General features: G+C 51.4%; 2 protein-coding genes across 4 annotated transcripts in view; one reads left to right on the top strand and one right to left on the bottom strand.

The window, feature by feature from the left end:
* Window positions 1–15,428, bottom strand: part of BANF2 (BANF family member 2) — a 59,431-nt gene that overhangs the window by 39,189 nt on the left and 4,814 nt on the right. The window lies entirely within an intron of this gene.
* RRBP1 (ribosome binding protein 1) overlaps window positions 1–15,428 on the top strand; it is a 68,726-nt gene that overhangs the window by 18,582 nt on the left and 34,716 nt on the right. For all 3 annotated transcript variants that reach the window (XM_050952031.1, XM_050952033.1, XM_050952032.1), the window contains exons 3-6: window positions 5,355–5,500; window positions 6,791–6,913; window positions 9,324–9,476; window positions 10,274–10,392. In XM_050952031.1, coding sequence (XP_050807988.1) covers window positions 5,355–5,500; window positions 6,791–6,913; window positions 9,324–9,476; window positions 10,274–10,392 — 541 coding nt within the window. The remainder of the gene's footprint in view (window positions 1–5,354; window positions 5,501–6,790; window positions 6,914–9,323; window positions 9,477–10,273; window positions 10,393–15,428) is intronic.

Genomic DNA, 15,428 nt, shown 5'->3' on the forward strand with positions numbered 1-15,428 from the left:
AGGGCCATGTGTGTAGTGCATTTCTGCCCCCTTCTTCCTTACCCATGAGTTCCAACCGAACCTGAGCATAAGTTAGCATGCATCTAGGTCCTTTATCGTTAGAACAGTGAGACAACAAAAGGTGCAACTTCCATCGACACCTGCAAACGTCAAATGTAGGGGTAGGCCTAAAGCCAGCCCTGTCATCCTGGAGGAGAATCAGACTCCCACGTTTCAAACTCGGATTAGCGTTACTGTGCGTTCGTGCTGCTGAATGTCCATGTGGGTTTGAAAAGTTCTTGGCTTCTTAGCATAAAGTATTTAATGCCTAAACAAAAACACAGTTCATCTGGTATTAAGCTTTTAGTCCACATTGCTCATTTTTGGAGGGCTGTAACGTTTCAGGAATCATAGACTATCGGGGTTGGAAGGCACCTCAGGAGATCATCTAGTCCACCCCCCTGCTCAAAGCAGGACCAATCCCCAGATAGATTTTTGCCCTAAATCCCTTAATGTCCCCCTCAAGGATTGAACTTACAACCTTGGGTTTAGCAGGCCAATGCTGAAACCACTGAGCTATCTCTCCCCCCCACCCCATCTGGCTCTTTTGAAACCTCTCCACACCTCTCCATAGTGTCAGGGCCCCTATCTAAAAACAGACAGCTAGAATCCGTTTATTTGGGTGGGAGCGGGGGGGACTACCAGTGACTGTCCATCCTCGTTCTCCTCATGTCCCAAGAAAATGCAGATTTTGGGTTGTACTTTTCCCCTGCCTTAAAACTGAAAATGGAACAAAACCAATATTTGAAGCTCCGGCTGCTTGCTAGAAGTAATAGCAACTAGTAAGAGGATCCAAATGAAGAGGAGATGGACACCTTTCTTCCCCACGCCTTGTTGAAGAAGAATTCTGCCCGGTGCCAACTAGACATGACCCAGACAGTGAAAGAGAGTTGGAAGTGGCCAGAGGCTCACTGACTGCTGCCTCATTGGCTGTGAAGCAAAGTAGGGAGGATCGAGAACTGTCCCTTCTTTCACTTCTCTCAATGCAATGGTAAGACCAGGTGTTACGGGCTTTGGGGCTGTTCAGTCCGAGCCAGACGAGTTTTTGATTATTTGTAGTTAAACTCAAAGCTGAGAGGGGGAAATGGAAGGAGGGTGGTCCCGTGGTAGTGTACTAGCCTAAGATTTAAGACTTGGGTTCAAATCTCTGCTCTGCCACAGTGTTCTTGTATAACCTTGGGCAAGTCACTTAATCCTGGTCTGGCTGCGGCTCTCCTAAGGTGGGTGGCCTGCTGATTTCTCTGCTCCTGGTGGGGCTGGGTTCTCCTGAGCGCTGCTTTCTGCCCCGAGGGGTGATCTCTGAAGCAGCCCTGCTTCTTGCCAGGACGCCCCTCTTGCCCCAGCTGCGCTGAACTCCGACAGGAGGGCTCACAGGGAAAGAGCGTGGCCAGGATGGAGAAGATCAGCTCCTGCCAGTGCTTGGGCAGCTCATGCTTCAGGAGCAAGAGGAGAGAAGTGCAGGGAATGGCTAGGCCAGACTGGCCTGGGTAATGCCCATTCTCTGGCTGCTTCCCATCCTCTCTCCCCACCATTGTCAACACTTGTCCCCTCCTGCTCACATTCTGCCCCCATTGTCTGGTCTCAGTCCCGATCTGTTTAACCCTGCCCCTGTGGTAGGGCTGCCACCTCTGAAGTACCAAACCAGGGGCATGATCTGAGCCCCTAAAGAGGGGTAGCTGGTAGCACCGGGCAGATCTCAGGGTGTGAGGCCTTTGAGGTGCAGGAGGTCAGATCACAACGGTCCCTTCTGGCCTTTAAAGTCTGAGTCTGAGATTTCCCAGGACAGTGGCCTCAAAAAAGGGACGAGTCTGGTGGCAGCCCTACCCTGCAGGCAGCTCTGTGGCCTGCTTTGCCCTCCCCCACTCCCCTATTACCCATCTGGGCCCAACACTACTTTTTCATTGGGATGGGTGGGGGAGGAAGAAAGCTCCTCCCCCGTACACTGATCTGGGCTGGGACTCCCTGGGGCAGGGGGTCTCCTGGACTGGCTGGGGCTGATTTTGGGGGCTGTGGTGGGTTGTAGAGCCTGCTCCCAGACTAACAATCCCTTTCTTGTTCCTCCATCTCCCACCCTCACTGCTGAGTGGAAGGGGAAGGGCAGGCTCCCTGCTCCCCTATCTTCTCGAGTCCTTGCTGGGCTGCGGGCGGCCGCATGAGCCAGGTGGTGGCAGCCCAGTTTCTCTTCCCCCTCCCCGCCAGGAAAAAAAAGCGTCCCCTGAGGTGAACTAGTCCTCCGGCTTAAAGCACCAGGAAAGGCAGGGAAGGGAGTAAAGTTTGGAGCCTCTTGCGTCTAGGGAGCTACTGGGGAGCTGTGCCTGGTGTCTAAGCGACCTCAGTGAAATGGGTAGTTGGCCTCGTCCCACGAACACGTGTCCCTGTCGTACCAACTAGCATTCCTACTGGCGTGCCCACAGAAATCCTGTTGCCCTCACTTAAATCCTGCTTACCTCTCAGCCCCAGAGTATGGTAACTGCATGTGCTTTGTTCTGGCCTGGCAAATATATGGCTGAAGCTAACTTTCGCTTTTTGTGTCAGGTGCCTGGTTGATTAAGTTATGAGACACCATGTTTGCATGATTTCAAACAGCCACTGTTCACCTTCTCTGTAGGCTTGAGATGAGATTGTGCCTGGCACGAGGCTCACCCTTTGGCAAGAGTTCTCCAGAGCTCTTGGCATGCAGTTACTGTAGTTCTGCAGTCCCTCTTATAAAAGGCTTCTGGGCTGTGACATAATTTTGCTGCTATTTAACACTTCGATCCCAAGCTGTTTGCTGCCATGCTCCTGTATAAAGAAACCGTCTCGAATCCTTTTCCAGCAAGGCTAGTGGTGGTGGTCTAATGCTTAGAGAAAGCGCTTAGTTTGATAAAACTACATAAACAAAATATCAAGCCAAAAACCCTTTGGTCTGTCTGCTAAAGCTTAAGGTCAGACTCAGCTTTGCTTGCCAGATGTGTTCGTCGCTTGCGCTTGCAGAATGAAGTGAATGCAGACAAAGTTCAACAAGTCAACTCTTTATCTGGGTGTGTGTTTGGTGGGGGCGCAATACTGTAGCAGCAAATTGAAGCAATAAACAGGGCCTCGTGTAGTCTGTGGTGCTTCTTGTGGCACTAACCCTGCTTGAGTCAGCAGTGGGACTTGAACCCAGGAACTAAAACCGAAGGACCAATGCGGTTAATTGGAAGCCGTCTGAGACCCCACCATTTTAATGGGGAAAAGGCACTCTGTGGATGGACAGGAGCCATATTTCCCCTGGTGGCGATGACGTGCACTCCAGAATCTAGTCCTCCTGGTTGTAGTGAGCTTTGGAAATGTGAATGGAGTCTCAGCCTGAGTGGTGATGCAAGATATGAACTGCCTCATCTTAATGGGTCGGAAACCTAAAGCAACAGGCTGGTTCATTCGCACAGGGAAGCCGAGTGGAAGAGCTATTCCAGAATAGGAATGTCTCTGTGGGGAGTTATTCCGGAATAGCTATGGTGCTGTGCTTTACATTTCACCCTATCTTGTTCTGGAATAACTTCCCATGTATAGACAGTCTGTGAGGTACACACTGAAACCACGGGGGCAACATCACATGTGATTGCTAACAGTGTGGCTCCAACGCTGACTGTATTATTCATTATCCCAGTTAATCTGCTGAAAACCTCCATTCCTAAAACTGGTATGAAATTGCTGCAGGACTTTAGAACTAGATTTATGCAGAATACAAGAGGCCTTGGCCATAACTGGTTATCTTAATTTGTCTCGAGTCCAAATCAATAAACCACGATTTTCTCCACCCCCTGAACCATCGTTCTCAACCTTTTCAGACTACTGCACCCCTTTCAGGAGGCTGATTTGTCTTGTATACCCCATATTTCACCTAATTTAAAAACTACTTGCTTACAAAATCAGATATAAAAATACAGAAGTTTCACAGCACACTGTTACTGGAAAAGTGCTAACTTTCTCATTTTTACCATATCATTATATATATAAAAATGGATTGGATTATAAATATTGTACTTACATTTCAGTGTATAGTATATAGAGTAGTATAAACAACTCATTGGCTGTATGAAATTTTAGTTTGTCTAGTGCTTTTTCTGTAGCCTGTTGTAAAACTAGGCAAATCTCTGGATGAGCTGATGTACCCCCTGGAAGACCTCTGCATACCTATGTACCCCTGGTTGAGAACCGCTGCTAAACTAATCATAGATCTGTCACAACAGTATTATACAACTTGTTGCAGTACTACAGAAACTGCTGTCTCTGGAGGTGATGCCACTCCAGAATCTGAATCTTGAGAACTGGCATTTTTTCACAGCTGTGTAGTTCTCCTCCATCTATGCTATGTCTGAAGAATCTTGCACCAGTAATTACTGGAGATGATCCCATTTTTGTGAACTTCCCACGCTCTGGAAAATCAGACTGTATCTGCAAACGACCCACGTAGGCTCACCACTCAACTATGTGCAGACTAGCTGAAGATGCTGAGTTCCTGAAGGGTTCGAAATGATTAGGCTGTATTAGAATCCCAGAGCTGGAGTGTGGAACTAAAACTAACCTAGATTGGGTGTGTCCGAAATTCATTCAACTGTAGTCTATTAAACATCACTTTATAAAGTTGTGGTCTGTGAGGTTTTAACTAGATCAGCGGTTCTCAAACTTCATTGCTGTTCTGACAACAAAAATTACTACATGACCCCAGGACGGGGACCAAATCTTGAGCCCACCTGATCCCCACCACTCTGGGAGGTGGGGGGGTAAGCCAAAGTTCAAGCCCCACCACCTTGCTCCAGCAGGTCTAACACCAGCCCTGGCGACCCCATTAAAGCGGGGTATGATCCACTTTGGGGTCCCAACCCACAGTTTGAGAACCCCGGAACTAGGTAAATGTGTTAGTAAGAAAGAAGACAATACACCAAAGATGACTCTTACTCTTGGTGCTATAAGATAATATATGTGGTATCTGAATAGTCTTGTGAACCAGTTCAGCTGTATGTTGAGAACTGCATGTGCTGTCAAAGTCTTCCTCATTACTAATTTTGCACTACAACCTGAAGTGATATATATTTTTTTTTTAATTTAAAAAAAAAATCTTTTAGTTAAACCCATGCAAAAGGCTGCTGCATGGAGACTGGTTTAACTTAAGTCAGTTTAGAAACAGTTTCAGCTAGTGGAAATAAGAGGCTCTTAAACCAAAACAAGTGTGTTTGCACAGGGAGTTGCACCAGTTCAACTAAATCAGTACAAATATGCATGTGAGAACCCCCTAGTGTCCGGCTGGGGAGAATTCAATGATTTATGTGAATCTCTCGCTTTTCTCTCTCTAGTTCCTACAGATGCTGATGGCCCCCTCTACCTCCCATACAAGACCCTGGTTTCCACCATTAGCAGCATGGTTTTCAGCGAGGGAGAGGCTCAGCAGCTCATTGAGATCCTGACCGATAAAGCAGGCGTTCAGGACACCTGGCATATGGTACCGTAACTCTAGCTACAAAGAGCTCAATTGCTGATTTCCGAATAACGAAGGGAGACCCAACATTAACCACGTGGTGTCGTTCGTCTCTGCCTTAAATTGTTGGTACATGTTACATTCAGATGCATTGTAGAATGCCACCAGAAGATGGTGGGGGCCGCATCTGCTCCTGGTCTAAGGAATGGAGCTGTGGATCTGTTCCCTGCTCTTCAGATATAACATACTTGCCTTGCATGAGTGTAAATAAGTTTTGCAGAACTCTCCCCAAAGCACCCATCCGGTCCATAAATGTAATCGAGGAAGCTCTGACTTCCAGGGTTATGTAGTGCCAAGGCCTGCTTGTTATGCCTCGGGCGTCAGAAGCCTTGTGAGGACTCCCGCATTGGCATACATACCTCACGGGACTGAGATGATAGGATTTTGTTTCTTGGCACGCTGTGGCACTGAACAGTCCTCGGAGGTAGAACTACTAATCTCTCTAGACCCTGCCACTCCACTGAGAGCGAATCCCAGCATTGCATGCAGAGATTAAAGGCAAACTCCATCGGTTTGAGGTCAGCTGGGGGAGAATGCTGTGCGAGGGGAGGCAGTGCAGCTTACTGGACAGGACACTGGACTGGGATTCAGGAATTCTGGACGCTCTTCCCAGCTCTACAACTGCTTTGCTGGGTGATGCTGGGCAAGTCACTTCCCCTGTCTGTGTCCCCATCTGCAAAATGGGGATAATGCTCTTGACCTCCTTTGTAAAGTGCCTTGAGATCTATTGGTGAAAAGTGCTACATCAGCACTAGGTTTTATTAATGCTTGCCTTGCAGTGTCTTGGTGCCAGCAATTCTAAAGTCCTTCTGTGGTGCATCCCCTTAAAATACAGTGTGTGTCCAGGGCTGTCTAGATCTCCTCTTACCTGCTGGTGATATCAGCAGAGTTCTGCGAGCCGAAGATCTGGTTGTTGCTTGACTGTTCAGTGTGGCTGTCCAACTGACAAGCCTTCTGGAAGGTGGGGACATGCTGGGTTGTCATACTAGCCTTCAATCCCATGCCAGGCACTCCATTTGTTGCCCTCTGCAGTGGGAAATGCCCTTCCCCCATGTGACGAGGTTAAGCTAGGGTTGGCTAGAAACCACCTTCTGCATGCTCTGTCCACCCAAGTGTTTGCATTCTTACTGAGTTTGCTTCCCTGCTGTTGCACTTGGCAGTTTAGGCACAAATTCCTGCTAATCTTTCCTATCCTGACGGAAGAAGAGATTACGAGGTGGGGTGCACAAATAACATGTGATCTCTGCTTCGCAGGCGACTCAGAAAGGGGACCCGGTTACTACTCTGAAACGTCAGTTGGAAGAGAAAGAAAAGCAACTTGCTACTGAACAAGAGGATGCATCTGCTGCCAAAAACAAACTGAGGGAGCTGACTAAGGTGAGGACAGTGTGGTCTCCTGCATTCCCTGTAGCCTGGACTGCTCACGTCGGCTGTAGCCTGAATGATGGAGGAAGATGGAGAAAGTGTCTATCTGACATAGAATCATAGAATATCAGGGCTGGAAGGGACCTCAGGAGGTATCTAGTCCAACCCCCTGCTCAAAGCAGGACAAATTTCCAACTAAAACATCCCAGCCAGGGCTTTGTCAAGCCTGACCTTAAAAACCTCTAAGGAAGGAGATTCCACCCAGGGCCGGCTCCAGGCCCCAGCACGCCAAGCGCATGCTTGGGGTGGCATGCCGTGGGGAGCGCTCTGCTGCTTGCCGGGAGGGCAGCAGGCGGCTCCGGTGGATCTCCCGCAGGCGTGCCTGCGGAGGGTCCGCTGGTCCCACGGCTCCAGTGGAGCAGCCACAGGCATGTCTGCGGGAGATCCACTGGAGCTGCGGGACTGGCGAGCGGCAGAGCGCTCCCCGCGGCGTGCCACTGTGCTTGGAGCGGCAAAATGGCTAGAGCCAGCCCTGATTCCACCACCTCCCTAGGTAACCCATTCCAGTGCTTCACCACTCTCTGAGTGAAAAAGTTTTTCCTAATATCCAACCTAAACCTCTCCCACTGCAACTTGAGACCATTACTCCTTGTTCTCTCATCTGCTACCACTGAGAACAGTCTAGATCCATCCACTTTGGAACCCCCTTTCAGGTAGTTGAAAGCAGCTATCAGATCGCCCCTCATTCTTTTCTGTAGCCTAAACAATCCCAGTTCCCTCAGCCTCTCCTCGTAAGTCATGTGCTGCAGCCCCCTAATCATTTTTGTTGCCCTCCGCTGGACTCTTTCCAATTTTTCCACATCCTTCTTGTAGTGCAGGGCCCAAAACTGGACACAGTACTCCAGATGAGGCCTCACCAATGTCGAATAGAGGGGAATGATCACATCCCTCGATCTGCTGGCAATGCCCGTACTTATACAGCCCAAAATGCCATTAGCCTTCTTGGCAGCAAGGGCACATTGTTGACTCATATCCAGCTTCTCGTCCACTGTAACCCCTAGGTCCTTTTCTGCAGAACTGCTGCCTAGCCATTCGGTCCCTAGTCTGTAACAGTGCATGGGATTCTTCCATCCGAAGTGCCGGACTCTGCACTTGTCCTTGTTGACATGCTCCCCTGCTGCCAGTGTTACTCAGTGGGCTCTCAAATCTAGCTGTCTGCCATGTAAAATTCTTCAGAGAGCTCATTTCTGGTGTGACACTGATTCTATACAAGGCACGTTTACGATCTGAACTGTGGTAGCACCTAGGGATCGTACTAGGTGTTGTATGAACAGAGAAGAAAAAGACAGTCCCTGTGCAAAAGAGCTCACCCATGGAAGTCTGTGTCACATGCTCACAGGGCAGTGACTATCCAGAAAAACACCTTCTGCAAAATTCCAACAAATGTTTTTGCTTTCTTTGTTTGGGGGAAAATTCTGCACAGTTTAATGGGTCCGAGGCAGCTTCGCGCATGTTCAGTGTAAAACTACCGACCACGTCCTTGCTCTCCTTCACTGGCAGGAGGATGCTTTTTAAATCCAAATGAGTTGTACAGTATAACCATACGAATTTTGTTTCTGAGCCTTCCTCCAGAATCCAGCCAAAATCTAAAATCCTAGTGTTGACTTTTAATGCAAATATTTTCTGAGGCTGTGCAGTCAATGAGGGCCAGAACAGGTCAAAACTAGGCACCTGTCCTAAGCTCCTGGATTCGCTGTGTAATAGCAAGGTGGGTTATTGGCCATAAGGGGGAGAAGAGTGGAAAGAACCAAACTCGTCTGTATCGACCCTAATCATAGAGATTCTTCTCCTCCTCTTGCAAATAGTGAACGTGAAAATTGCAGTGTAGTGTCTTCATTAGAGCCCGAGATGGGTACTCCTCTGACGACACGTTAGCTTCTCTGCCTCCTTGCACTCTGGAACCAAACTTCAACTCATCCTGCTCTAATTAAAGCTGAAAGCCAATAAGCAAGTCCTTACACCTCCTGTTCAGGCCAAGCCATGATCTGGACCTGATTTAATAAGTGGTGTGTGTGAGACTCCAGAAATTACACAGAGCAACAATTCTCCTCTCTTTTGTTGTCCTTCATTATCCACCCACCCTGCAAATATTCTCTAATCCCGTCCTAGCTGGTGTCACAAATCTGCTTGTGACCCGTGCGAGTTAATGGAGCAGAATAGTGCAATGGGACAGCGAAACTAAAGAACAGTGGTCCCGCCTTCTGGTGTGGCTTTCTTGCTGGCTAATGCTGTGTTAGCATGGGATTGGATGGATGTCCTCTGGCTATAAAATTGCTGAACGCTTAAATGTTTTAGATTGTGAGGTGTCTCTTTTTTTTAAAGAAAAGTTGCTGAGAATTAAAAGCATCTCCTCTTCTTGAAGGAGCTTGCAGCTGAGAAGGCCAAGACAGTCGCTGTCGAAACCAAGTTGAAAGAGCAGCTGTTGGCACGTGAACAAGAGATTACCGCTGTGCAAGCTCGCATGCAGGCTAGTTACCAGGATCATGTGAACGAAACCCAGCAGTTGCAAGGAAAGGTAGGAGACGCATTTATGCTTCAAAACACAGACTCTCTACTAGACTTAATCCTGCACTCTGGCAGCGCTGGGAGCAGAGATTGGTTTGCATGGCTTAGTTTCCTTGGAGATATAAGGTAAACTTCATTCAAAACCCCAAAGGGACCCCCAACTCCACCTGCTTTGGCATGGCTGAAGCTATGACCACGGGCTTTAACATCTGAGTACTTCCCAGTGTTGTACTTCTCAGGAAATACCACTGGAGTTCCCTCTTGGAGTTTAGGATTAATGGATCTTAAGGCTAGAATGGAACAAAGTAACTTTATAAACACTTCTGAAGCTGTAGAAAGTGGCATCCCATTTCCTCCCCACCCCCAAAATACCTTTCCAAACTTACTTAATTGGGGTAGGAGGAGAGGTGAAAGGATCTCACAGGAACTGCCTAAGATTTAGATCTTGTTACAGAAGTTCTCCTATTCAATGGCTTCTTGGGGTGTGTGTGTGTTGGGGGGTAGATGTCCTCCCCCCTTTCTCACATGCTTTGTTTTGGGCTCTGCATTTGGTTATAACCAATATGGTAAAAGATGTAATAAAAAGGGAGGACTCTTTAAGAGGGCAAGGGATTTGGGGGCAGAGGGGCCCATCTGTGGAAAGCCAGGCTTTTGTTACAGTGTACAAGTGGGGGAAAAAAATCATGGTTTCTGTGGGTGACTTAAATAAAGGAAAATTATTGCTGTAGTTTGGGCTCAGCATGGTGGGCTCCGGAGCCTGCGCACCATGGGAGGCGTCCCCGTGTACTGACGTCCTTGCTCTTCCAGATTCGGACTCTTCAAGAACAGCTTGAGAACGGCCCCAGCACGCAGCTAGCTCGCTTGCAGCAGGAGAACTCGATCCTGCGGGATGCTCTGAACCAAGCCACGAGCCAGACGGAGAGCAAGTAAGAAACCTGTGTTTTGGTGAATACACGGACGTGAGCTGCAGACATGGGTTGTCTAGGGGAGCTTTACTACACTGTCTTCCTCCCTTCCAAAAGTCCAACCTGCCAACCACCATAGGGCACATCCAGTGCCTATGAAAGTTAAGCAGCTCCAAGCTTCCTCATTTCTCTGCCAGTTAGAGCTGGTTGCAAGCTTTCTGTTGAATCATCTCTCTTTTGAAATCAGTTGTGGTTTTTTTGATGACTCAGTTTTCTTGAGGAAAAGTGTCTGTGTTGTCTGAAGAAAACATTGTGGGTGTTTTCGAGGGGGGCACTTGGAGTGTTAAGTCAATGTTTTCAGCTGGAAAAGCACATGGTCACTATGGTGCTTTATGGGAGTTAGAGTTCAGGTGCCCCTATTCATGCACAGCCGTCCCTTGATAGGAAAAGACGGTTACTCACCTTTGTAACTGTTGTTCTTCGAGATGTGTTGCTCACATCCATTCCAGGTAGGTGTACGCGCCGCGCGTGCACGTTCGTCGGAAACTTTTTACCCTAGCAACTCCAGTGGGCCGGCAGGTCGCCCCCTGGAGTGGCGCCGCCATGGCGCTCAATATATATCCCTGCCGGCCCACCCGCTCCTCAGTTCCTTCTTGCCGGCTACTCCGACAGTGGGGAAGGAGGGCGGGTGTGGAATGGATGTGAGCAACACATCTCGAAGAACAACAGTTACAATGGTGAGTAACCGTCTTTTCTTCTTCGAGTGATTGCTCACATCCATTCCAGTTAGGTGAATCCCAAGCCATACCTAGGCGGTGGGGTCGGAGCGAGAAGTCGCGGCATGGAGCACTGCAGATCCGAAGGCCGCATCCTCTCTAGACTGCTGGGCCAGGGCGTAGTGGGAAGCAAAGGTGTGGACCGATGACCAGGTCGCTGCCCGACAGATTTCCTGGATGGGCACACGGGCGAGGAAAGCCAGCGACGACGCCTGCGCCCTGGTAGAATGCGCAGTCACACGGCCCGTAGGCACATGGGCTAGCTCATAGCAGGTCCTGATACAGGAAGTAACCCATGAGGATAACCTCTGCGAGGAGATAGGAAGCCCCTTCATGCGGTCCGCTACTGCCACGAAAAGTTGGGGGGATTTGCGGAACGGTTTGGTCCTCTCCACATAGAACGCGAGAGCCCTACGGACATCAAGCGAGTGGAGCTGCTGCTCCCTGCCTGAAGAGTGAGGTTTCGGAAAAAAAACCGGGAGGAATATCTCTTGGTTGATGTGGAAGGTCGAGACTACCTTGGGGAGAAAGGCAGGGTGTGGCCTCCGCTGCACCTTATCTTTGTGGAAGACTGTATACGGGGGGTCTACCACAAGAGCCCGGAGTTCCGACACCCGCCTAGCTGAGGTGATAGCTACTAAAAAGGCAGTCTTCCAAGAGAGATAAAGCAGGGAGCAAGTAGCTAACGGCTCAAAGGGGGGCCCCATGAGCCGAGCCAACACCAGGTTAAGATCCCAGGTTGGAGCAGGGAGTCGGACGTTAGGGTATAAACGTTCCAGCCCCTTAAGGAATCTAGACACTGTCGGGTGAGAAAAAACGGAGCGGCCATCCCCACCCGGGTGAAAGGTGGAGATAGCTGCCAGGTGGACCCGCAACGACGATATCGCTAGACCCTGTTGTTTGAGGGACCAAACATAGTCTAAGATATTGGCCACCGAAACTTCCAAAGGGCGGAGACCTTTCTCCACGCACCAACAGGAGAAACGCTTCCACTTGGCCGAGTATGTCGCTCTCGTGGAAGGCTTCCTGCTGCCCAAAAGCACCTCCCGTACCGGTGTGGAGCAGCGCAGTTCAGAACCGGTCAGCCACGCAGGAACCACGCCACTAGGTGCAGCGACTGCAGGTCCGGGTGACAGAGAGTCCCGTGCTCCTGGGTAATCAGGTCCGGGTGAAGGGGCAGGGGAACTGGGTCGGCTATGGCCAGGTCCAGCAGCATGGGGTACCAATGTTGCCTGGGCCACGCCGGGGCTACCATGATCACGCGAGCCCTGTCCCTGCGCACCTTCAGAAGGACCCTGTGGACCAGAGGGAAAGGGGGAAACGCGTAGTACAAGTGGGTCCTCCACAGAATAAGGAAGGCATCCGCTATAGACCCGTGCTCCCTGCCCTGAAAGGAGCAGAATGCCTGGCACTTCTTGTTCCCCCCGGACGCGAAGAGGTCCACACGGGGATAACCCCACCTCTGGAAGATGGAGAGGGCGACGTCCGGGCGAAGGGACCACTCGTGCGATAGGAAGGATCTGCTCAGGCGATCCGCCAGCGTGTTCCGTACTCCGGGGAGGAAGGAAGCTGTGAGGTGAATGGAGTGGGCTACACAAAAGTCCCAGAGTTGCATCGCCTCGTGACATAGGGGAGAGGATCTGGTGCCGCCTTGCTTGTTGATATAGTACATGGTCGTCGTGTTGTCGGTAAACACCGTGACACAACGACCTTGAAGCTGGTGACAGAACGTTTGACAAGCAAGGCGGACCGCTCTCAACTCCCGCATGTTGATGTGCAACCTCACCTCCTGCGGGGACCACAGGCCCTGCGTTCTCAGGGTTCCCAGGTGGGCCCCCCAGCCAAGATCTGAGGCATCCGTTGTCAGGGACACCGAGGGCTGAGGTGGGTGGAAAGGGAGCCCCGCACACACTACGGACTGGTCTAGCCACCAGTCGAGAGAATCTAACACCCCCTGGGGATTGCGATCAGCATGTCTAGCGGCTGCCTTGCCGGCCGGTAATGTTCGATGAGCCACAACTGGAGGGGCCTCATGCGGAGCCGAGCATAACCGGTCACAAACGTGCATGCTGCCATGTGGCCTAACAGGGTTAGACATGTCCGTACTGATGTCAAGGGGGCTGCCCGCAATCGCTGAACGATCGCCGACAATGCCTGGAACCTCGGCAACGGCAGAAGAGCCCTGGCGATGGTGGCGTCCAGGACGGCCCCGATGAACTCCACCCTCTGCGTGGGGATCAGGGTGGACTTGTCCATGTTGATCATGAGGCCCAAGGTAGCAAACAGGCCAGTGATCACGCGGACGTGGCTGCAAACTTGCAGTTCCGACGTGCCCCGAATTAACCAATCGTCTAGGTAAGAGAACACGTGGATACGACTGCGCCGAAGATGTGCCACAACGACTGCCATGCATTTTGTAAAGACCCTCGGGGCCGTAGAAAGGCCAAATGGGAGGACTGCAAATTGGTAGTGAAGGGGGCCCACCACGCAACGAAGGAAACGTCTGTGGTGTGGCCAAATGGCAATGTGAAAATAAGCGTCCTGCATGTCGAGGGCGGCGTACCAGTCTCCCGGATCCAGGGATGGGATAATGGTCCCCAGGGATACCATGCGGAACTTCAACTTCACCAGGTATTTGTTGAGCTCTCGCAGGTCGAGGATAGGCCTGAGGCCTCCCTTGGCCTTGGAGATCAGAAAGTAGCGGGAATAAAACCCCTTGCCTTTCTCGTTTTCCGGAACCGCCTCTATAGCTCCTTTGTTGAGGAGCGTCTGTACCTCCTGTCGAAGGAATTGCTCGTGAGAGGGGTCCCTGAAGAGGGACGAGGAAGGGGGGCGGGAAGGAGGAAACGATGTAAACTGCAGGCGGTATCCCGTCTGCACCGTACGCAAGACCCAGCGGTCCGATGTTATTTGGGTCCACGCCGGAAGGAAAAACGAAAGGCGGCTGGAAAACGGGGGGGAAGGATCCGTGGGGGAAACTGTTACTGCGCCCTCGGGCGCACCTTCAAAATGAAGGCTTGGGTCCAGGCGGGGGCTTAGAGGAGCCTTGATTCTGCCCCCCTTGGTTCCCCGAATGCCTACGCCTTCCATTCCTGCCACGGCGCCTATTGAGGTCCTGCCGTTGGCGGAACTGGGGGTATGGCCTGCGCTGCTGTTGCTGCTGTGGCCGGAAGGGTCTGCGCTGCGTTCCCGGCGTGTGCATCCCGAGGGAGCGCATAATGACCCGATTGTCCTTGAGACTCTTAAGTCTGGGGTCTGTCTTTTCCGAAAACAGGCCCTGGCCTTCGAACGGGAGGTCCTGGATGGTATGTTGGAGCTCCGGTGGAAGGCCAGAGACCTGCAGCCAGGAGATACGGTGCATCGTTACCCCTGAGGCGAGGGTGCGGGCAGCCGAGTCTGCAGCGTCCAAAGAAGCTTGCAATGATGTTCGTGCAACCTTCTTGCCCTCGTCTAGGATGGCCGCAAATTCTTGGCGGGCGTCTTGCGGCAGCAGCTCTTTAAATTTGTCCGCTGCCACCCATGAGTTAAACGCGTACCTACTGAGCAGGGCTTGTTGGTTCGAAACCCTGAGCTGCAGGGCCCCAGCCGAGTAGACTTTGCGTCCAAGGAGGTCCATACGCCTGGCCTCCCTGGATTTGGGGGCTGGAGCTTCCTGTCCATGACGCTCCCTGTCATTCACCGACTGCACCACCAGGGAACACGGTGTCGGGTGGACATGGAGGTACTCGTAGCCTTTGGAGGGGGCCATGTACTTCCTCTCGACGCCCCTCGCCGTAGGGGGGATGGAGGCCGGTGACTGCCAGATAGTATTGGCGTTGGCCTGGATCGTCCTAATGAAGGGTAGGGCGACCCTGGTGGGAGCATCCGACGAGAGGATGGTGACAATCGGATCCTCGATCTCCGAGACCTCCTCGGCTTGTAGGCTCAGATTCTGAGCTACTCGCCTAAGGAGGTCTTGGTGCGCCCTGAGATCCAGCGGGGGGGGGCTACTGGAGGAGGTGCCAGCCACTGCTTTATCAGGGGAGGAGGATGAGGAGACTCCCGGCAAGAAAGTGTCCAATGGGGGGTCCCCCTCGGCCCTCGCCTCTGTCTCAGGAGCCAGAGCGGAGTCTTGCTGCTTGGACCCTTCCTCTCCATCCGGGGAGGGAGGGGGGCGAGACAACGAGGCTTCCGGCACCCTGTGCTCCACCGTCGCAGGCCTAGCAGGAAGCTGTTGGGGGCCCTGAGCTTGATGGTATGCCCATGGGGTCCAAAACCCCCACTGCTGCGGGCCTTGGTCCT

This window comes from Gopherus flavomarginatus, chromosome 4, assembly GCF_025201925.1.
Source record: "Gopherus flavomarginatus isolate rGopFla2 chromosome 4, rGopFla2.mat.asm, whole genome shotgun sequence".
In the NCBI taxonomy this organism is placed as follows: Eukaryota; Metazoa; Chordata; order Testudines; family Testudinidae; genus Gopherus; species Gopherus flavomarginatus.